This window comes from Falco rusticolus, chromosome Z (genome assembly GCF_015220075.1).
Source record: "Falco rusticolus isolate bFalRus1 chromosome Z, bFalRus1.pri, whole genome shotgun sequence".
NCBI lineage: Eukaryota > Metazoa > Chordata > Aves > Falconiformes > Falconidae > Falco > Falco rusticolus.
The window spans coordinates 48,457,061-48,480,680 of NC_051210.1; the positions used below are offsets into that span (position 1 = coordinate 48,457,061).

General features: G+C 42.2%; 1 protein-coding gene across 1 annotated transcript in view; it reads right to left on the minus strand.

The window, feature by feature from the left end:
• Positions 1-7,074: 7,074 nt before the first annotated feature.
• Positions 7,075-23,620, minus strand: part of ADAMTSL1 (ADAMTS like 1) — a 170,129-nt gene continuing 153,583 nt past the window's right edge. The window contains exons 22-27 of the mRNA XM_037372631.1: positions 17,753-17,953; positions 16,494-16,674; positions 13,549-13,756; positions 10,425-10,534; positions 9,230-9,450; positions 7,075-7,649 (exon numbers count right to left, since the gene is read on the minus strand). Of these exons, the coding sequence (XP_037228528.1) occupies positions 7,543-7,649; positions 9,230-9,450; positions 10,425-10,534; positions 13,549-13,756; positions 16,494-16,674; positions 17,753-17,953 (1,028 nt within the window). The 3' untranslated portion in view covers positions 7,075-7,542. The remainder of the gene's footprint in view (positions 7,650-9,229; positions 9,451-10,424; positions 10,535-13,548; positions 13,757-16,493; positions 16,675-17,752; positions 17,954-23,620) is intronic.

Here is a 23,620-nt window from a genome sequence, read left to right on the forward strand (position 1 = left end):
CCTAATTTTCACTTCTCTGTGTGGCTGCATGTCTGTCCCACAGATGCTTTAGACTGCATTCAGCAGGGAAGGAATAGGACAACTCTTAAAGAGGCAATGGTATATTTGGCTCTATTCTCTGCTTCCATCAGCTCACTGATGCTGTCTTTGCTGGGGCAAACTGCCCCCAGACCTGTGAGAGGGCTCATGCAGTGCTGCCAGGTGCCATCACACAGGTTTTTGTGTGCTGTTTTGCTGGGCAATCAGATCTGCTCTGCTTTGCTGTCTGCTAAAAAAGAAAAGTGCCTGTGGGATCTTCCCTGCACAGCTGGATTTGATTTGCTGTGGTTTATATGTAGGGGGTTAATGGTGAGATTTTTCTTTTTTGGTAATAAAATCACTAGGTTGTACGCTATTAGTTGAAGACTGACTCCATCAGTGTTTCAGTAGGTGAAGTGCTTTAATAAGCATCCACCAACCTCATGGGCTATTTATTTAAACCAATAATTTAGGCTTTTTTTTTTTTTTTTTTTTTTAAAAAAAAGCATCATGTTGAAAAGGGTGAGGGGGAGTCTCCATGCAGCCCATACCAAATTACTCCTCAGACCAACCATTAAGCAGTTTCTTAAGAAAAAAAACCCCATCCTGCCTGGCTCCTCACTTGAAGAGCAAACTGTTCATGGCCTGTCCGGTGCGATCTTTCTGGTTCAGGTTTTATTATTGTGCTTTGCCACCAGCCCTAGGGAGTTTGTGAACGAAGTAGGCTCAGACCTCATGTGAGACCTAGAGGCAGCAGACCACTTTATACAGTGTGAGAGAGGATAATAGTAAGGAGTGGTTTCCCATGCCCATGTCACCCTAAGCATGCATGGATAACTGTATGGTTACTTTGCAATTGTTCACATACTGCCACTGCTCAAAGAAACAGTATTTATACATAGCCAGAGTACAACCCTCCAGTGTCCCCTTCACTTTTAGCCACATAAACCTGCATACTTTATTTACATCTACACAAATATAAAGCTTTTATTTGCAAAGAGGTTAAAGGCTTAGGCAACACTTTTGTTTTTCCCTTTTTCCCCCTCTCCTAAGATGTAAGCCGTGTGTTAGCAGGAAGGCTAAAGAACCGCAACCTGATGAAGCAGCACGCTGTTTGTTCCTTGTTTTGTCTCAAAAGCCCTAGTTATCAGAGTTTCATAAGCCTTATCCCTTGCTCAAGCCAGCCAAAGTGCTCCTCCCTGGTGCAGAGCACTTGCTCTGCCTGCAGAGAGGAGTCTTCTGCGGTGGCTGGTTCAGCTGGGGCCATGGCTGGTGCAGCCCTCCCTGCTGTGCTGCAGCCTTCCTGCAGCCTCATGCACTTAGACAAATGCCTGGTCTTTCAGCTGGTACCTGGGAAATTTGTATATCTGGGCAAGCATGGAGGTGTCCTGTGAGGTAAGAATGATGTCTTTGGTGAAGGATGGGCATTTTGTGGTACCAGGGTTGTTTATGTTGTGTGAGCTTAGTGACGATGCTGCTGTAGCTTCACTGACGTACAGTGCAGAGGAATCTGGCCTTTAGGAACATGGTGCTCATCTTCCTGAAAAGTCATTGCCCTTGCTGACAGAGGCAGTCATTTGAAGGGACTGTGGAAGGAACATGATAGGATGGAGTCTCTCCTTGGAAAGAAGTAATGCTTAGTAATAAAATTTAGTAATTTAAGCAGCGGTCAGAGTCAAAGACCTGCAGAACTCTTTGGAGCTATGTAAGCGAGGGGGGTGAGGACTAGCTCTGAGCTTTTGCCACTGGGACAGCGAGGGGCCAAGAAGAAATGGGAGTGGGATGGGTGATGCAATGCTGCATCGCTGCTTCCCATCTGCCACACGTTGTGGACAATCACATGTGCAATTCAGAGCATCCTGAGGTGGTATAACTTGCACATGGTACAAACTGATATAGAATCAGAGAGGGGCATTAAAGACATTCCCATGCAATCCCCTGTTTCTGTGTGAAGTAAGCATGTGCAGGTCTCCCAGACACGTGTGCTCATCAGTCACAGTGCTGAAGGCAAGCACCAGTGTTAAGGTGCTGTGCATGAAGGGCAAAGTGTGTCCAGTGGGCTTCCTGCATTAAAAGCAAAACAAAAAGCACTGGCAAGATTCTTATGAGATTTAATCACATCTGATTGTGGTTATAGCTGGTGATATTGGCAGCAAATATTTCAGCTTTCACACTTTTATTTATTACTTTAGGCTGTCAGCTACTTTCCACATCAGTGACAGGGTATATGCTTTGCCCTCAGTGTCTCTAGCAATAGTACTTACAAAACTGATTTTGTTTCATCTTGGTTTTTTTTTTTTTTTTTTTAATTGGTCAGAAGCCATTTTTTTGCTGTGCTAACCTTGTTTCTCTCTGCTTAAAGCTTTCTTTAATGAGCATGAGCTGGTGTACAAACTCAGATCAGTGAGGAGTACTGTTGATGATCCTGTTGTAAATACATTTTATGAGCTACTTTGTGCTCTGTTTTGTCAGGTTTTTTTCATTTGAAAAAACTCTTCCAGAGGACCCTGCTGTGATACTTCTCTAATGCGAAGGCACTTGTGCACTCTGAGCGTTGCTGCCTCGCCCACCCAAAATGCATTGGATGGCTCAGTAGAGGCTGTTCTGGGTTTTGTAACACTCTGGAAAAAAACCCCAAAACCCACGAAAAGCCCCAACAGGGCTGGAGTCTGTGATTTTGTGGACTTCCTAGTCTCAGTCTTAATCAGTGATCACTGAAGGGAAGACGAGGCTGAGCACTGTGTTTGCTTCTCAAAGGGACAGATGGAAAATAAAATGTATTGTGCTCATGTCTTCATGTATGAAGTTGGGAATGGAAGCAAGTATTGTATCTCAGTGAGTAGGCAGGTGAGGATAGAAGTAAGTATTGTAATCAGAAGAGGAGATGCTGAGGCATGGCTTTTCCCCTTACAAATCTGGATAAATAATATGTGGGGTTGCATATTATTGAAATGCCTTAGTGAGAACTTTATATCAAGATTTTATTAAAATGGCTATCGTATGACCAGATTTCATTCTTAGTGACTAGAGGGGAGATGTTGGGTGGAGGTGATGAAAAGCAATGCAGGTGAAGATGATTAACCAATATGCTTTTAGTGTGAGAAATGTGTAAGATCAGTAGAAAAAGGTGTCTGATTGTCCCCTCCCTCAGTTTTGTACAAACTAAAGTAATTGACATGTACTTTGGCTTAGTTTCCACAAGAAAAAGGTGAGTGTGACATAGTTAATACATAACACTTTTGATAAATATACCTATACCTTTGAACAAAAGGATGAAGGGAATGGTTAAACTGATGATTCCCAAGCTGTGGTCTGCAGCTAATATGCACAGCCACAGTTGGCATTAGTAGTTTTGAGCTTCCCATCTGTATACACTGATAGTCTGCGAAAAAAATTGACATTCAAAACAGTTTGAAACCTTTTGTGTTAAAAATCAGATGAATGAGTGAAGTTAATTTGTTCAAGTACTAGCTGATATGATCAGTGGCTTACTGGCAGCTGCCATTGAGAATGTAGGAGGACTTCTACAGTACTGAGAACCTGGAAAAGTAACCTTTTGGCTCATCTTTCTCTACCAATAGAGGTGTCAGCTTATGCTGATAGGGAATACGAAATTTATTTATGAATCACTGTTTGGGTACCAAACAGATAGTAAGGTGATCATTAGCTTTTTGTTTGATAGGGTAATTTGCAAAAAAGCTTATAAATTAAAAAGAAAAAAGCTTCAATTGCAGTCCGAATGACTGCAGCCAGAGAGTAGGAAAAAAATTCCAGCTAGAGATTACTTTGGAAAACACTGTTCTATGGTTTTAAAAAACCATGTTTTTATGGTTTTATGGCTTCTATGGTTTTAAAAGCATGTATGCAGACATACATGCCTGGAGTAGTTTAGCTGTGCTTACCTTGCTGCGTAACAGGGAGCAGGAGTAGGTCTCCTGTGAGAAACCTTTCAGCACTGCATTTTTCTGCTTGTTGCAGAACTGTTTTTCTTCCTTGAGGAAAATTAGTAGGGAGAACAAAACTAGAAGCTCGCTTTGTAGGTTTTGAAGGCTTTTTGACTTGACTGGTAACTAGAGCCACATGCATAAAAAGAGAATAATTATTCTCTTGAGAACCTAAGCTAGCCTGCTGTTCATTTTACATCAACACCAGATTCTATACTTGTTTTACTCGAAATGAATGACTGAATTCCCATTGCTTTCAGTACTGTTGCTGGGACGTCTTAGGTCTGGTCTTTGGCTTGCATCTCTCTCGTGAGGTGTTACTTACATGCAGTGTAGGTGCCTAAAAAGCATATGCAGTAGCATCATCCTAGGGAAATAGTAAACCAGAGCAAATCCCTGTTCCCTTTTAGAAGAGATACTGTATCATTTGTTTGAAAAGGGCAACAGCAGAACCAGCTTAGTTTTCAAAACTTGATTTTGTCTTTGTTAAGAGAACATGCTTCTGCTTTATTAGGTTTTTTTTTTTCTTTTTCTTTTCCTTCCCTCTCGTAATTCTGACCATTACCAGGATTCCTTTACGCATACACTTGATGCTTCAAGGAGTTGGAAGCTCCATTACTGAAGGCAGCAGCAACCTACAAGGAAAGGCTGAAGTGATCAGGATAGCTTCATGCTATAGGTTGCTGAGGAGAGTTACAAGATGTCTTTAAGCATTGTTGCATAGGAAAAACGGAGTATGCTTTTACTGATTTCCATGATCCTAGGACCAGCAGTGATGGCTTTGTACTTCTGCAAGAGCAACAGAGGCAAGACATTAGTGAAAAAGAATAAAGAAAGGCAAATGAAGAATTAGATGTCTAAGGGTGCAGTATCCTAATGGCTAGAAACTATACACAAGACACATTCTTTCCCCAAGGCAGGTAGGTCATACACTTCCTGTAACAGCTCTGTGCTGCTATCATTATACAGAAAAAGGACAGAGTACTCCAACAGGTTTGCTACTTTGTTTGACTTTTGTTTTTAAAATTAATAAACAACACATCAGACAGCAGTGGTTAAATAAGTAACCTGCATTACTTGTACAAAAGGTTATATAAATACAAGTTTGCCGTTTTGTTTTCTTTTTAGAGAAGGAAAGTGTCCTTTCATAAAATATCCAGCAATCCTTATGTTACTGAGATGCTGCCAAGTCACTATTCAGAGGGCAGACATGAAATGAAATCCACACTGTGCAGAGACAACACAGTGGCGCCTCCAGATCTGAGCCTAGGTGTTAATCCTGTGCACGGTTACACAGCTGCTATTCAACATGTGATCATCTGAATACTAAACAAATGAAAATACTTCCCTGTACTGCTTTTTGTTAACTACTGTACCATAAATATCCACCACATTGTCATCATTGTCGTCATTATTATTATTATTGTAATTAAGGAATTGTCCTTCATTCCATGCATAACTATCATTTCACAAATTAAAAATATCACCCCTACCTCACGTCATAATTTATAAAGCACTCTGTGCACAGTGAAGCAGATCCCCAATTAAATGCAAGTGCTATTAGAATTAAGAGAAATACACTATTAATGTTGGTTTTAGAGGAACAAAATTCTGGGGAGATTAAAAAAAAACCCAAAATAGTTTTATCTGGACAAAATAATATACAATTATTAATATTGCACTTTTTATACAAGAAATCCTAATAAATATACAGAAAAGATATACATTTACATACAAAGACATTCTTTATTTAAATAAAAGTTACACTGACGCTTAGCAATGCTCTTTCTTGAAGACCCATTTGTAAGAAGAGTGTTCACTGCCAGATGTGTCTTGAAGTAACCCAACTTGAGGCAATTTAATGTCATGATGGCACTGACCTCAAAAGCAGACTCCCAGTTTTGCTGAAAAATCCACGTCATGGAAGCTGTAACACAGCAGTACTTGAACAGCATTTTGTTAGCATACCACAAGGCATGAGCCCCACTGGGTGTGACAGGAGGGGCACAGCCAAGCCTTTAATTTAGAGATGGTCTTGAACCAAAGCCTCAGGTCCAGACAGCTCTCCTTTAAAGTTTCGTGATGCTTAACCTTGCTACTTTGTAGATTTCCTCTAATTTTAGGGCCCTTTTTGAGCAGATCAGAGAGTGCCCAGGAACTAAAAGCATGAAGCACTTTACTGGCTGAATAACCAATGCAGCTGGCTGGGGGAAAGACTCACAGACAGCATGCAAAGTCGTGCTGTGGGTGTGATGTTTGAGCCTCACTTTTTATATTATATCTTCAGGGCGTTATAAATGAGCTTGAAAATGTGCTGCTTTGTAGCACCTGTTTTGTTGCCGGAGGCAGCTGGAAAGAAGCAAGTTTGTTAAAAATTATTTGTGTTAGTCCTCTGGGGTTGATGCTGAATCCACACTGTTTCTGCTTGACTAGAAATAACCACAAAAAATGAGAATACAGCTCTTTTCCACTACTTGTCCAAAAGGCTTGGCTACCAGGAGGGAGAAGTTTTGTGTTAGCAGGACAGGAAAACCCTCTTCCTCAAGTTTCTTTTCAGAACTCCAGGCCTGAAAGCACCTGAAATCTGGCAACTCCTCCTCCTCTCTTTTAATAAGTGTTAGTAGGATGCAGTGGAAGTAGCTCTTGTTACCACAGACAGTTTCTATCTTTCCTTGACAGGATGTGATAGATAGGACAGAAAGGGATGTGCTTGCTACAGGACAGCATTTGCAGGTTTGTACTACAGTCTGTCAGCAGCAGACGGTGCTTTGTATCCTCCTCCTGGGTAATAATTAATGATGTTGCCTCACCTCTGTGCTGAGGGCAACCCTCCTATCCCCAATCCTCCCTCACAAGCACAACCTGGGAACATGGAACATTTTCAGGTGTGTTTTAGACTCATTCATGTTACACACCATTGTCCAGCTTCTCCAGACACCAGATCCTCTAAGCCCATGAGGATCTCCCACTGGAATTATTTGAAGACCTGGTGTGAGAAGGAGAGAGGGGTTTAGAAAGAAAAAAAGGAATCCAATCTTGGATGTAACAAATAGGTTTATAAAGCAAAATTGTACGCTTATTTTCTCAGATGAATGTTTGGTTTAGCCTTTTTTTTTTTTTTTTTTTTTTTTTTAATCTAGTACCCCATGGCCTGTCAATCTGTTTGGTTATTTGTTTCATATTGTGGTGGCCCAAAGTGATGCTAGGTTTTACCCTGATTTGCTTCCCCATCTGTCTGTTGGTGTATCCCCAGCACATACATGGATTATAGGGTAACCCCATTCCTCTCAGGCCCATTGCTGGTGCCATGGGGCTCACTGACTCTTTGTGGTGTACCCTCACGACCATGTTTTGCTGCACTCTGTCTCCCAGATTCACAGAAGGGAAAACTTGTTAAGTCCCTTAACAACAACAATTTGGTAAAAGGTTTTCTTTCCTTTTTTTTCTCTTTTTTTAGGGAAATAAATAAATAAAATGCAAAAAAAGAATTCCATTCCATTTATATTTTCCATAAAAGTCCTTGCCTCTGTGAAGCAAAGTCTGTGATCCCCGTGTTCCTCCGTTTTCACTGCTTTTCTCTTCAAGATTTTCCACAAGTCCCACAGCAGCGTGACTTGAACTGGGTGAGCTGGCAGAGTTTGAGCTGCTTCACTTTCTCACAGTACCTTGTTGTGTCTCTGCACTCCACTGCCGAAGGGGAAACAAAAAAGGAGAAATGGTGATGAAGCAACAAAAGAAGGGTTTCTTACCTAAGAACATTCCCTGGGGTGGCTGAGAGGGGGGAACCAAGACAGCTTTGTGTTGGGAGGTCTCACTGTAAGCATGAGCTTGACTTGCTGCAAAGACTCAGTGGGGACTTGAAGCAGCCAAAGGCTCAAAGGTGAACATGGTGGGCAACCTTTGCTTTCATAGCCTGAGGAAAGGTCTCCTGAAGCTGTTCTAACACTCTGTCTGTCTATCTATCAGCATTTTAGGGAGGCTGTAGAAGTTTCATAACCATTGTTAAACCAAAGGTGAAGTAGTAAATACAACTGGAAACTTCTTTTAATTGAGCATCTCAAAGGCACTTTGACCAACCTTTTGCATTTGAAAAGACAGGGTGTGGAGTGTCACCCCAGCTGACTGGGTGTTGTGTTGTGTTTTTCATGCATGTGTTGCAGAACACAGCTGGGGTGAAGATCTTAAGACAATTTTTGAACTTCCCTAGGACTTAAGTCCTGGTATCATTTGGAATGGTTTTGAGGACTGCACCCTCATGCTTTTAGCTTCACATGGGACATGTTCAGTATGCCTGCAAGACCTTGGGTATGTTGTTGCCTGAGGGCGTCCCACTTCCCGCTGCAAAGGCTGGAAAGGGGGATCATCACAGGGCAGTTGTACAGCCCTCTCCAGTACCGTCTGTGCCAAGTAACTCCACTGTTGTCTAGGTGTGGGACATTTCTATATAGAAGAGGCTAGAGTAACAAGAGGTCTTGCTTGGTTCCTGTAAGCTCCCTCAGCCCTTCCACTTCCATTAGGGCATCCCACCTCAGCTCACAGGTTTGGATATATGGAGTCTGCTTTGTCTTTACTGAGAGGGAGTATCAAAGCTGGTGCAGCCATAGGAAGGCACAGGTGTGTTCTGCTGCTGCTTCTGTGATGATTGCACAGCAGCCTCCTTGCATGCTAGAGGATGGGATCTGCCCATAAAAATCAGCACGTGAAGTGAGCCAGAGTAAATTAAAAGACAGTGATTTTAACTTGTGCTGCCTGGTGTTTCCCAAGCAGCCTGTAGTGGTTCATTGCTTCCAAACAGGCACATCATCTGTTCTTTTTCAATTTTTAAAATATTTGTAACTTTTGTAGTCCTTTGGCAAGCCCGGTTAGTTGCTTGTAACCTGAAAGCAAGCAGCCTCCACTCCAGGAATTCCCATTATCAACCTACCTACTGGATTTAGACATTGTATTTTAACTATAGCCAGCAGTCTGTTTGTGATTCATGATTTCTTTCTGTCTGTACTATTAAGGGGAGGTTAAGACTGCATGAGCCATTTCACATGGTGTTAGCAAGGAGATGCAATCCCAGCGCTAACACCACTGCCAACAAAACACAATGGGCACCACTCCCTGCTAGGCTGCTGAGTTGTGGACACTGCATTTTGCATGTGCTTGGGCTGGAGGTTCCCCAGGACACGTAGCTGCAAGGTCCAGTGCTGCATTTCTGAGAGACAGCTCTGCCTTCTTTCCTCCCTCCCACCACACTGCCTCCCCTCCTCTCAGCAACTTACCGTTTTCACAGGGTGTGATGTTGCAGCGCTGCCAGTTTGCCGGCCGCGGCCTCCAGGAGCAGTGATGCTCCAGCACTGGCTTGTTGGTGTGGACGTGGACGCAGTCCACGCGCCGGGACTGGAAGCCGTAGTTTCCACATGTAGCTGTGCAGACGGTCCACAGACTGACCCTCCAGTGCACGCCACAGACATCAGTCCAGCAGTTCTGGGTGCTCAGTGGCCTGTGAACAGAAGGGAGGTGGGGGTGACCCATCACCACACTGCCCAGGGAACAAGCAAATGCCACTCTAGGTGTCATGCAAGCTCTGGGGGCAGCAAGCTTTGCATATCCCAAACACAATTCACTCAGGGGCACCGTATGGGTTAGGTCTTCAAAGGGCACAAGTTGGGGTAACTGTAGTGTACTGAAAGGCAATTTATAAGTGCACTTAAGGACCAGACCTTCAGTGGTTGCACACTGGTATAGCACTACTGGTGTTAAATGACCATTTGAACTACTTGAGGATTTGGCTGAAATGTCCCCTCCGTGAAATGCCAAACCAGAAGTCCACTGAAAAGATACAGTGGCAACCATAAGACCCAGCAGGGCTTTGTAACTTTTGTATGGTTTTACAGCCAGTTGGGAACAAAACCGATTCTCTGAAGCCCTCCTTTTCCCTTCAATACAGCCTAACAGAAGATGCACACTTGTTTCCACCTGTTTGTCGCACAGATAATGAAGACACATGAGTGACAGCTAAAAAGCCAATTATATTAATTTTTAGTCATGATCAGGCATGATTTACATAGCTAAGCCTCATGTAAAGTAGATCTGTCTTTACTATGTTGACAGTGGAGTTTATCTGCAGGAAAACAAAAGCTGTGGAGTGCCCCCCCCCCCACCCCCCAAGTTGGAGCTTGTGTTTAAATAAGAAAGAAGGAGACTGGCAGCTTCAGAAGAGATAGCACAGCCTTTCAGTCAGGATTTGGCATGCCTAGAAGTCTTCCCAGTTGTTGGCCAACTGGTGGTTTTTTGGGCGCTCATAGGAACAAACAGCAAAGTTTGGGTTTAAGCCTGGTGAGGTTTGTATCACATAACTGTATGGGCTGCTGCATGACCTCTGTTACACAGAAGAAACCCAGAAGTTTTCAGTTAAGTCAACTAGTCCATTCAACATCTCCGTAAAGGGTTTCAGACATAAGATTCCTGTCCTACCTCGGTAAGGCACTGCATTGATCAGATGACACAGAAGTCCCATCTTTGGTCTGGCAAAATATTTGCCTGTGCTGTACAGCCAGTCGTGGTCCAATGCAAGGCCCGTTACACTGTGAACACAGAAAAATCACTTAAGGGAGGTAAAAGACAGGACATGTTCCCCTTTTATAAGACTGCTGGGGAAATAAAATGTGTATGGCTTTGCAGTGACTTTTGAGATTTCAAGCACTTCCTGCAGCTCTGCAGGCTTTGAAGGTTGCACGCGCAGCCATCTTATGCCCTACCTCACTCTCCTCCAGCAGCATTAAAACTGCATTTCTGTATCTGCTCTGCAGATTTATGATCCCTCCTCTTCAATAGTACATCTTAAAGTACATCTGTTAGGCCAAATAAAATGCTCTCATGTCATTAACCAAGATCCTGTGATCCATACAGGAAATCTCAATACATTTCTTTTATTGTGTTTTGCAGCTTGTACTACCACAATTTCTGGGCAAATAGTTAATAACCAAGAATGCATTGAAGTGAAAATGTATTTCACTCCTTTTAATAATTCCAAAATATTGCAGGACAATAAACAAAAGCGGCAAGTGTGAAGAACACAGCAGATCTGCAAGCTTGCTCCATTACTGAGGTTATCCTAACCTGTTCAAGCTTATCACTCACATGTCTACGGTTCAACTCTTCTAGTCCTCTCCTTTGATTAAATCATAATTAGCTATAGGTGTGAAGCATGTCTCTGTGTTCTTTTAGAATTATATCAGCTGTTAGGAAACACTTTGTTTTTCTAAATATCTGGAAATTATATTCAAGAGCATACTGAGGGTTGAAGAAAGGGACCTTAGTGTGAGGGAGGAATTTTTGCCGGGGTGGGCTGCTGACCAATCGCTCTGTCCGCTCCACCCCTCCGTCAGTAGGAGGCCTATCCCTCCTTGACAACTGGGAGAGAGAATCAGTGGCTGCCAGGTTCCCAGTTGCTCCCAGTCAACGCCCTCATTGAGCAAGGTGGATGGAAATGTTCAACGGAGTATGTGGAACACTCCTGTGATACTTGCGGGGGTTAGTGGTCCTCATCACCAACAAGCCTGAGTTACTAGTTTTAAAAATGTATGGGATTACACAGAGGAAATCAAAATGGCATTAACATTAAATGAAGAAAAGGAATTTGTTGTAGAGGTGAGGGTAGAGCAGTTAGTCTGTTTACCTTCCCAGTGAATTGGGGAAGTTGGTCACTACACCTGGGCAATGGACCCGTGACAACACCAAGGAGGTCACATCGATCCACTGAGACAGTGGTACATTCCTAACTAATCAGGTAACAGTCTTCTGGCTTGGAGGCTAAGCTGTATAGAATCATGTGGGACTTGATTTTTTTTTTTTTTTAAGCTAGGTAGAAGAAATATTATATTATAATGCACAGAGGTTAGGTCTGACAAATTAATTCAGGTCTCTTTGCTTGTCTCAGACAAGTATGATGTCATGGGGAACAATATAGCCCATAATGATACACAAAATAAGGATGAGGTAACTGGCTTTTTGGAAGGATAATCCAGTCATTACCTGGAATGCCACAGGGAGTGAAAATTTGCTTCTTTCATTTAAGAGGATAATTCCAAGCTTTACTTAAAAATGTAATACAATAACTCAATCATCTTACATGAGACAAATTTCCAAAATACACAGGCAAGAGTTAAATGATGTTTTCAAATAGAGAACAAGTTCTAGTAGCTAAACACACTTTTTAGTACTAACACTGTAAAAAACCCTGATGCAGTGCAATATATTGTGCATACTGTGCAAATACAGAATGCAAGTGGTTATTAATAAAAAATTATTGTATTACCCTAACCTCTAATACAATGAGACAGCATTGGCCATTGTCTTCAAACTTAGCATGTGCTAATTAGAAAAGGAAGCAAAATATTTCATGATAGCTAACTATACGTCCACACTGATAGTTACTACTCTGAGTAATTATTTTCTTAGCCTTTTCTTGCATGGTAAGAAGCCTCACCTCTGTATCTTTACCGGACTCATCATTTCAATTAGATATACGACTACTTTGGTTTTGTCAAATGCTTTTTCTTTTTCCCTTCAAAAATATTTATTTCACCAAAAGTAAGTTAAAGTAGTATTGGTGTCTGGTTGAATGTCTAGCAAAATTTCCTTCTGTGGTTTTAACTCTGTCTCTCATTCACCCTGGAGGGCAATACACCCATGTAAATCATCACTCTGGAGATCTTCGGGCTAAAATATCTGAGTTTTTATCCCTAAGTCTGGACTGTAGTGGACTTGCCAACCTTCACATATGACTCAGTCAAGCTGAAGTGGAGAGGAAAGGGAGGAAAGCGTATAGTCCCAGGTTATAGTTGACTACATATTGACACGTGTCTTTTCAGGAAATCTCATCTCTTACAGAGACACGAAGACAAAACTCTTCTGTGGATTCCCAGCATAAAGTGATTTAACTCTAAAAACTTGGAACATTTGCTATTTATGGAGTGAAGCTTTTTAACATCTGATCAGTGTATGAAGCTGAGAAAATTGTATGAAGGTGAAAATTTTAAGATTTGCAAAACAGCATGAAGTAGTTTGAAAATGCTTTTAGCCCTCCATTCTGCTTTTTGTCGTGAAACAAATCAAGAAAACTCCCACTTTTTGCTGTTCTCAGGCAACACCAGCAACTTTGTAAAACTAGGTCATTGTACAGTCCCCCTGCCCCAAGCCTATTACAACCATCAGCTGTGATCCTGCCAGCTAAAACTGAAACACACTCACTGGGTGGTAAGGGGAATAAAGACATGGAGAAGACTATTTCCCAGATGTGTCACCAGTCACTACAAAGAGGAGCTGCAGACCTTTCCACTGGGGATGATACAGCAGCCTGCAGTAAAAAGTCCGGTTCACAAGCAGCATTTTTAAGAATTGTGGGAAGCTACAGAAATCCAAGCATGCAGTGCATCAAATATAGAGTTGAAAGAGCTGAACAAATTAGTTGCCCCCTCAAAAGCCCACAGATCATAATGTAAAGATACCAGGGTGCAAAGTCACTCCTCCCACTTTCTGTCATTGTTTTCTAGCCCACACTATGGGGCTGTCCTTGGACTACCAGCTTGTTCCTTACCTGACTCCAGGAGGAGGCCACCCACTCAACACAGGGCTGCCTGTTACAGTTCTGTGCATCCACAGGGCGCTTGGAAACCTGGGCACAAGCCTCGTTTGACATTGGGACAGAGTTGCCTTTTGCTGTCAGGCGCTGACACGTCACTCGCCGCATCTGGATGCCTCCACCGCAGCTCTGTGTGCAAGGAGACCACGACGTCACCATCCATCTGTGAGGGAAAGACAAACAGGTCAGGGAGGAGATGCATGCCACCCTCTGCAGGATCACTGGTAGTGCAAACAGGTCTGTATGCATTGGACCAAAGAAAGGCAACAAAGGCTTGGATCATTTAGGGTGCCATCCTGGAAAGTGCTGAGTGCCCCAGCCTCCCATAGCAGTCACTGAAAACTGCTCAGTGCATGAAAGGTGAGGAAACAGCACATTTTTAATTAAATTATCTTTCTCAAGGCTCTTTGGGACCAGAATTCATCTTCTAGCCCTTAAGGCTGTTTGTAAAGGCTTAGTAAATACCTCTAGCCCAGGCACAGGGGTTGGGCATGGCTGCTCTTACACCACTGTGCCTCAGAGACACATTGCTGGCTCCAGTCACTACGCCAGGAATGACCAGCCCATTTACACCCCTTAGCAGGGAAAACTATCTCCATAAATTTGCTGGAGTATCTCACAGGCCACTTGATACTTGCTGCTGACAGAATAGCTAAAAGCCTGCTGGGTCCTGCTGGTGTCTGCCCACTTTGTTCTGTCCCTGACAACTGGGATAATCCAGAAAATGTTGCTCAGGGATGGGACCAATGCATAGTCACCCCAGGGACAAAGAACAACTTAATTCTTTCCTCTCAAGCTCAGACCATGCACTCACAAGCTGGGGCTGAGACTTTGAATTTTGTGTGCTGGGGTGTAAAAAACTCCTAGTAAAAAGCCTGTAGCAACAGCAAATAACAGTCCAGGTCCAAACTCTTACCACAATAGACAACACTTTTTGTCTCTTCAAAGATAATTAGGTGAAACACTTATACAGTCAGGTTTGGGAATAGGTAGCAACAGGAAGGATGTGACTAAGTACCAGTTTTCTGATGAATTTTCCTATGGTCAGGTCAGCAGTTTGCTTCATTAAGTTTCAGGATACTTGTCAGGATTTGTATGTTATTGAGAGGAAAATAGTGCCTATCGCAACCCTCAGTATTTATGACTACTTTACAAGATAGGCAATAGATGTCCTCCAGGCCCAAGGAAAGACATCCATTGCTATTCCTCAGCCTTCTGCACATGATTAACTCCTGTGGTCACAGAAAGAAGTATATAAACATACTCCCAACATGGAAAACAAAAACACTGCTACTTTTTTTCATGCAGTTTGTTGAGGTTGAATCTGAGATTTCCGCTACTCCCAACATGGAAAACAAAAACACTGCTACTTTTTTTCATGCAGTTTGTTGAGGTTGAATCTGAGATTTCCGCACCCCTCATAAAGCTCTGCTCTGCATTTCAATCAAGTTTTATTTCCGAGCTCACATCTCAGAAGTTTCTTGGGAGCTGAGGGAGGATTCTGGGTTCTGTTACAGTTCAGGGAAGGTATAAAAAGACATAAACCATTCCCACAGAATTTATTGCCATCACCAAGGAAAACTGCTGCTAATGAGTGTGTTTCATATATCACCAAATCTCTTTTGGTTTCCTTCTTATGACTCAGCTGACAACTCAGAAAACATTTGCTTGCAAAGAGGGGTAGGAATACATTTTAAAAGGTAATTAAACAGAAACTTGCCATATACCCAAGACACAGCAAGAGTGGTAAATCTGGCCACTCCTCATCAGATTGCTTAGCACCTCTCCTTACCTCAGCTTAGACTCTTTTAATACAAGTCCCAAATCACTGTTGAATGACAGAAGTTGTACTAACTTCCTTTTGAGATCCTGACTACTTTTAAGTGCTTGTATACTGAAACACACCATGTCCACAGTGGAAATAAGGCAGATGAAGGAGTAAAAAACCAGAAAAATATGGAAAAGCATGTTTACATATCTCAGCTAAGGAGCCACTGAATTGCATCAGTAGGGCAATTTTTAACATGGAGTGAGTATAAAACTGCACTGATTCTGTGGATAGGCACTCAGGATGTATTCTTCTCTGCACCAAAGAGTGTCAAAGAGGAAAGGGTTTTAAATGGGGAGGAAGTAGTAGAGGAAGACCTAAGTGTAGTCTGAAGTCTTTCATGCTGCCGTGGCTTCACTGTATTTAACAGTAAAGGAAAAACAGGGGATTGCACAGGCGAAGAGTTACAATCCTAAGGAAACCACAAGCCAGCAGTCACCAAAAGGAGCAGTCTGATCCCTCTTCATCTGCACTAGATCTGATGGGATGTGCACATTTTACAAAAGACATTTCCATTCTGCTAAGGGAATTCACAGCTCCAGCTCCAGTCCTGCCCATTTTGATGGTCAGGCAACACAGGGACTCAGAATAAACCCCCAGAATAGCTGCTAAACCTAGCTTCTTGTCTGTTACACTGTTAGTGTAAACTGGTATGAAGCCATGTGGAACACAAAAGAGATATGACCCTTCAGTTCCTGGGTGACGGAACTCCCTTATATACAGAGCTCAGAACTGGCATGATACTTGCATTCAACACAGAGTGAGGCTGGAATCACCCAAGACAATTCAAGCTGTGAACTTTGCTAATAAAAAGTAGGCAATAGCCTCTCTATTGTTTTCTAAACTAATTACTGGAGGAGTAAAGTCTCTTTCTACCAGGTACTATCAATGTTTTCCACAAATTTTGCTACAAATTCCCAGCTGTTAAGGTTAAGCACTCATAAATTCCCTTGTAGCCATGACTTTTCTCAAAAAGCACCAGAGATGCTGCAATGGTATGATGTCCAGTTCAAAGAACTCTTTAAGCACATCTTAAAAGCATGTATGACATTTGAACATGAGACAGACGAACCGTGAAGGGCAGTCCCTCCTGTTGCATGCGATGGGCTGCAGGACTGGCTTGGGCTTCTCTTTGCAGTGGGATATGTTGACTTCATCCCCATCCAGTAAGCACCTCAGCTGGGGCATCTGCACACCTTTGTGGCCACAGGAAGCTGAACAAGCCATTAGCTTGTCCACTGACCACTGGTATTCTGCCAAAAAGTACAGGAGAGACATGTTAACACTTAAAAACTGCCAGCAAGAAGACCCTTAGAAAAGAAAGAGTCAGAGGTGTTCTCCAGCATGAAATATTTGGAATCAGTGTCTCATGTGAAGGGGAATTAGCTATGTTTACAAGGAAGCATTCAATGAGCAGAGAAGGAACAGGATTCCAGCTGAGGTAAGCCACTGACTGTCTTTGCTGTAACAAACCCAATTTTTTGATGCTTAGAAGCATCAGACATAGAAAGTGAATGACATGGAGGAGCAGTTAAGCTAAGTCCAGTTCCAGTGACACAGAACATTGCACCTATATTTTTAAAGGGATGTGTTTCAGTGAAGATGTGGTTAACTGCAGTTACCAGCAGCATCTACGATCTTACAGCAGTATGTTTCTTGCCAGACAGATATATAGATCATCCATTCTGAAGATGAATGGGGGCGTTGCAACACAGTTGAAATTTTATGACAAAATTTAAGGAAAGTTACATTTTTTCCATCTGTCCATATTTTGTCCATCTTCTTCTGTCCATTCCTGACAACCGGAGCAACGAAAAGTGCATATTCTGTTCCATCTCATCTGCACTGCTCTGTTCTGTGGCTATACCACCTTCAGCTTATTTCTTGGGTATATGTAACAGCTGCACCCTTTTTAGAAGTGAAGGCTTTTCAAGCAAGAAGAGACTCTGAAACACTGACTTTAGCAGATTAACAGAGAGGCTTCTAATTTCAGGTGTTCAAACTGTGACACCTCTGTCTTGAATTTCTGGACGGGAAAGTTGTCCAGACTCAACAAGTGTATAAGTGTAGCTTCAATCAGTAAGGTATGTTTTATGCTCAGCAGGCCAGAAATGTCAGGTGTTGTTTTGGTAAAGTAAGACCTAAGACACTGTAAGGTACCTGGTAGTCCTGCAAATCTATATCCATAGTGGTAAAACATCAGACCATCTATTTCCTGTTGTGCATGATAGTCCTGGCCTCAGAGGGAAGAAATCCAGGATGAGAAAGGCAGTACAAGGAAGTCCATGGCAAGAGCTTCACAGGGCAGATGGACTGAAACTGGAAGGTTACCTTGTATAGCCAGGGACGTTTTTTGTGTGAGCGAGCCAGCCTCATTCTGAGCAAGGCAGCTGAATTCACCATCAGGAGCATCACTGATGTTGAATATCTGAAGAATACGGCCTGCTGCCAGGAGGCGATGCTGCAGGCTGAAAGGCTTGCCAGAGTAAAGCCAGGTGATGTTCGGGGTTGGATGACCATCCACAGCACAACCTAAAACACAGGGATATGAAAGAAACCTGTTGAGTACTGAAACTAGTGAAAACTGCTTTGAAGTGGTCAAAATTAGGGGAAAAAGCTGATTCCATCCCATTTTCTCATAATGAAAAATGGAAATACTGTGGTAATAAATACCTTCTCATCAGCTGAAAAAAATATCTATCCAAAAGCTGGTTAATCAGCCATATGAAAATTGCAGATCAGTTTGGAAATATTTATATCAAGCCTTCTCAGATTCCCATTGTTTTGGATCATCCTCATTTTAGTATTGAGAAAAGTGAGCTAGAGAGGTTACACACCTAGTATAAGGTCAAGGAGCATGCTTGAACAAGCAATACAAACAGAACTTGGTCTCCAAATCTCTTATTTAAACCACAGGGCCACCTTCTTCTTTTGTTTTTCATATTAAAAATCAGAGTTTTTTCTAGACAGTTTTCACAAAATTCTTGTTATGCAAAAAACTGTTGAAAAAAAAAAGAGCTAAAACTGAGCCTTTAGAGCAGGGGTCCTCAAACTATGGCCTGTGGGCCTGATATGGCCCCCCAGGCTCCTCAATCTGGCCCCCGGTATTTACAGACCGCCCCCCCCCCCCCCCCCGGGGTTGGGGAAACCAAGCAGCCGCAGATGACTGCCTTCCACTTAATCCGCGTGCTGGCCCCCTGGTTAAAAAGTTTGAGGACCCCTGGTTTAGATTTTTTTTGTGACAGCAACAGGCAATTCTCCAAGCAACAACCAACCAAAAATTGCAACTGGAAAAGTATCTGCTGTTCAGAAGCATTGTATGGGTACGCCTATGGATCATCAGCACAGCTGCTGAGGTGTAGGTTCAAAGAGTTCTTTGCTTATTAAGCTGAAGGAGAGTATCCGTAAGATACTATTTCCTGTGGTCCTTATACCAGTGGCACACTTTTCCAGTCATGATGAATTGCAGAAGATTTGTGAGACTTGTATATCCTGGGAAAGATAGCTAAGTTGCCTTACATGTCTCCTGGCAAAAAAGGAAAGAGTTGGGCAATTTCTGTGGTGCAATGCATCCACACAAATTACAGGAGTGGAGAGTCAGAAAAGCTAAGTGCAGGGCATGGCATATTACTTGGACTGCTTGTGGCTTAAGCTACTCCTTCACTTGCATGCATCTCACTGGTACATGAAAGGTCTCGCTGAAGTTTCTGTAAATGCAGTCTGTACTGATTGTTTGTTATACTGCAGCTTTACACTTTTGTTTATATTAGTATGTATGTGTAATGAATGACTTATTGTATACAAAAGCCCTTCGGAAAGAAGTATACTATATAACATACATAACATTCACACTGGCACTGTTCAAAAGGAATTGGGTAACAAAAGGAAGATTTAAAATACTATAAGATGGAAGGCTGTTCAAAGATTAAGAAATAATTCCACCAGCTGGTATTTCTTCATTGTCATCTCCATGTCATTTGATTATTATTTATTATTCACTGAGACAAATGAGGATGTGAATATGATGCCTTTGTAGCTGCATTACACAATGAACAGACACTGCAATGTGACATTTTTGTTACTGTTCTTCCTCTCATTCTTCTCTGTCCGCCTGAGATCCTCTGCTAATGTATACTGAGCAAGTACTGTTCCTGTGAGAGAGGTAAGATGACTTAGAGTTGCTGCAATCAAGATTGTATCTAAATATACATTTTTTCTTTAAGATTTTTTTTTCTACACCTTACTGAGGTGCCTATCACTGCAAGAATAAAAATACAATTTTCATCAACCTACCCAGGAAAGCTGAACAGTTCGATTTCCAGCCATCATCAAGACCAAATCCTAGAGACTTGAAGAGCACATTACTTTGCTTAGGAACCCTTGCTACCCTTTTTATTTTGACTTTGGTCACCCCCCTAAACTAACACTAGGGACTGGGCAATGGTAGTCTTTGCTTTTGCTACTAATCATACCTCCAATTACACTATTCCTATGCAGAGGATGCTGCCTTGCCCACAGGAACTGAAGCTTTCCTGCTCATACAAAGCAGAAGAACTCATAAAAGATGGAAAAAGCCAGTGATGACCTGGGGCACATCCTAGCCGTTTACATGCTCAGAGGTAGATCCAGGGACTAGGGAGAACCCATCTGTCCTGGTTTCAGCTGGGATAGAGTTAATTTTCTTCTCAGTAGCTGGTGCTGTGCTGTGTCTTGGATTTGGTGTGAAAACAATGGGGATGGCACATGGATGTTTTTAGTTGTTGCTGGGTGATGTTCGTACTAAATCAAGGACTTTTCAGTTTCCTGGGCCCTGCCAGCCCGAGAGCTGGAGGGGCATGGGGAACGGGGAGGGCACACAGCCAGGACAGGTGACCCCAACTGGCCAAGGGGTATTCCATACCATCTGATGTCATGCTGAGTATATAAACTGGGGGAAGAAGAATGAAGGGGGGCACATCTGGCATTATGGTGTTTGTCTTCCAAAGTAACCATTACGCGTGATGGAGCCCGGCTCTCCTGGGGATGGCTGAACATTGGCCAGCCAATGGGAAGTGGTGAATGAATTCCTTGCTTTGCTTGCGTGCACTTTTGCTTTTGCTTTACCTATTGAATTGTTCTTATCTCAACCCTTGAGTTTTTCTTTTCTGATTCTCCTCCCCACCCCTCTGGGTGAGGGGGGAGTGAGTGAGCAGCTGTGTGGGGCTTGGCTGCTGGCCAGGGTTAAACCATGACACCCTCTGCCACTCAGCAAGATAAATACTGGCCCTCTCACTTGTGCAGTGGCTACAAGGGTCTTTACCGTGTCCCCTGTTGCTGACAAGCTCTGCCTGCATCCACAGCGGGGAAAGGTGTGGGCTGGATAAAGCTGCCCTTTGGGGCTGCTTCCCTCTGTGTGAAACAGGTATTGAAGAGAGCAAGGGCTCCCCTGCGGAAGGTGAGAGCCACACACAGTAGTCTGCAGTTACAATGAGAATGTTTCACTGATAAAGAACTAGTTAATGCAGCTAAATTTTAATAATAAAGGAAAAAAGGGGAGAAAAAGGCAGAATGAGAGAGTGCACACTGCTCACAGTGGTCTCCCCTCTTTCTTTTTTTCCACTTTCATTTATAAGGTTAAAGAGTCTTTTTTATTTGTTTTAATTTCCTTGGCAAGGTCTAATGCATTTTTACCCTCAGCAGTTCTCTCCCCAGAGCTCGCTTCCTGACCACAAAGACACAGCTTTCTTTGCTACTCAGTCCTTTTTCCTATTCTTGTAAGCTCTGTTATTTATTCCTGCTATGCTTCATTTTACATTATCCCTTTTGTTCTGAGTACTGACGTGTTTTTTCCTACTCTGGTACTGTAAAACAACTCATGCAACTTCTAAGATACTCATTCTCAAGTGAATGAGTGACAAGAAAGATTTCAGCCTCACAGGTTTAAGGCTCCTGAAGTTTAAACCATTGGAAAACAATGGAATATACAGGAAATGGACAAACTTAACAGTAAGTGGCTGTATGGCTTTTTCCTACAGTATTCTAATTTTTTATAGCTTGCTTGTCTTTTAAGATAATTCCAGGGATCTCCACAGGTCAGCATATAGCCATGACAACTGACAAAGACATGCTGTGAGCTCGTTTTACTCTGTTTGCAATCAGTCTGCACATGATAAATGAAGAAACAGAAAGGTCAGTTTGATGTTAAACACAGAGAAACTGAGATTTACTTCAGGATGCATGTGATCCTAGTTCATGCCTGTTTTTCTTTAAACGTTTTATTGTCAGGCAAACCAATATAATCTTCCTAGTCCTGACTATTTTACTTATCTTGTGTATTACTTCTTCTTCCAAAATGTATATATAAAATATCAGCTAAAGGAACAGCCAGTAATCAATAATATGGGGGAAAAGCCCCCAAACACTATTCCTCAGGCACATTCTACCAGTAGAGTAATTACTTTTTTAAACATTTAACAATAAAACTTATACTAACACCTATTAATTGCATTTCACGAGTGACATGTCCTATACATTACCCATGCATATGGATGCATAAAAGCTATGTTCCATTAATATCCCATTCTCATTTCCCAGGAATAATTTTAATACCATTTAATGCAGATCACCAACACCTATTCTCTATTTTCTCCCAACCCTGTGGACACTGACTGCTTTATCCTTGCAGGAGATCAACACCTGTCCCTATAACACCTGAGATGGAAAAACTGACTTTATTTCCAGACAGCACAGCTATTGCAGAGGCTTAGTGCATCAGAGCCCTTAGGAGGGTGAAGGGGGAACATTTTTTGGGGACTGTTTCTGAGCAGTGAAAGCTCTGGCATGAAAGAACTCTCCTCCTTCAGTCCTTAAGCAGTTAAACACTGCCTTCAGCCTCCCTTCCAAAGCCTACTGTGACTCTGAATTAATTAAAGATAGGATGAGTCACGGATATGCAAAACTTGGAGAGACAAACAAAAATCTAATTAATATTACATCTTTTAGTAGGGAAAGTGTTAATATTCCAAGGATAACAAAGGGATATTTGGAAAGGGAAGACCAATGTTTCACAACAATGGTGATAATTTCTTGAGAGGAAAGAATAAATGCACAGTGCAGGCCGAATTCAGTTGCCCATTATACCTCTGCAGCACTTTCTGTATGACTGCACAAAGACTCTGGGTACTGTGCTAATGCTAAAAGAACAAAATACATGGAGCATGCGTCACTCTTTCACTTGCAGACTTGAATGACAGAAAAAAAACAGGTGCAAATGCTGTTGATTTTAGGATTCCTTTTTTTAGCAGCCTGATACCTTACATCAACAGAACTGTATAGAAAGCAATGGTGAAAATAAACAGATTTTGCAAGTACTAAATACAGTTTGTAAAACAAGTAAAAAAGAATTACAGGATTGCCTTTAAAAAGAATACCTATTCCTAAAATATGAATTATTTTCATGCATTCATTTTTGTCTAACAAATAGCTCTGTAATTTACTACTGGCCTGCTGATTGATCCCAGGCAATATTTCTAATGTTTATTGAAGATGGAATCTGAGCGAAGACTTCAGGTCAAGATGAGGCAGTTTCTTTGAAATTTGTTTAAACAAAATAGTCCTTCAGTCTGAGCAAAACAATCTACTTAGCGTTCCAACTGCAGCCCTGAAGCTGCTGTGTCGTGGGATGTGAGCTCACCTTTTCCATTCTCCTGACAGCTAACCAAGGCACATGGAGGTGCATGCTGTCTTACCTGAGGCCAAGCAGTGGAGCTGGAAATCAAACTCCTGCCTACTTAGGCTTAGGCCAATGCTTTCATCTTTGGAAATTACTTCCTATTTAAAAGACAGGTCTGGGTAGCAAACCACACTGGAGACAAACACACACTGTGGTGTATGCAGTTTGGATCCATTGGTATTAATGTTCATCAACATGTCTGCAGTTCAGTTTTACACTCTTGCTATTCATCAGTGATCATTCTTTGCAAAATAGGCAAATATTTGTGCTCCGTCAGTTCAAAATACTTTGGATCAACAGCAACTAGAAAAGGCTGAATTTGAAAACAAAATAAGCATCCCAGTTGGTTAGGCATATGTTTCAGGACATCACAAAGTACAATAAATGTAGCACAGAAAGCCCACAGAAAACTTCAGCTAGACTTACAAACCGGCAGGTCTACGTCCCTGCCTCTGCAAGTCACAGACATGTACCTAGCAAAACATAAA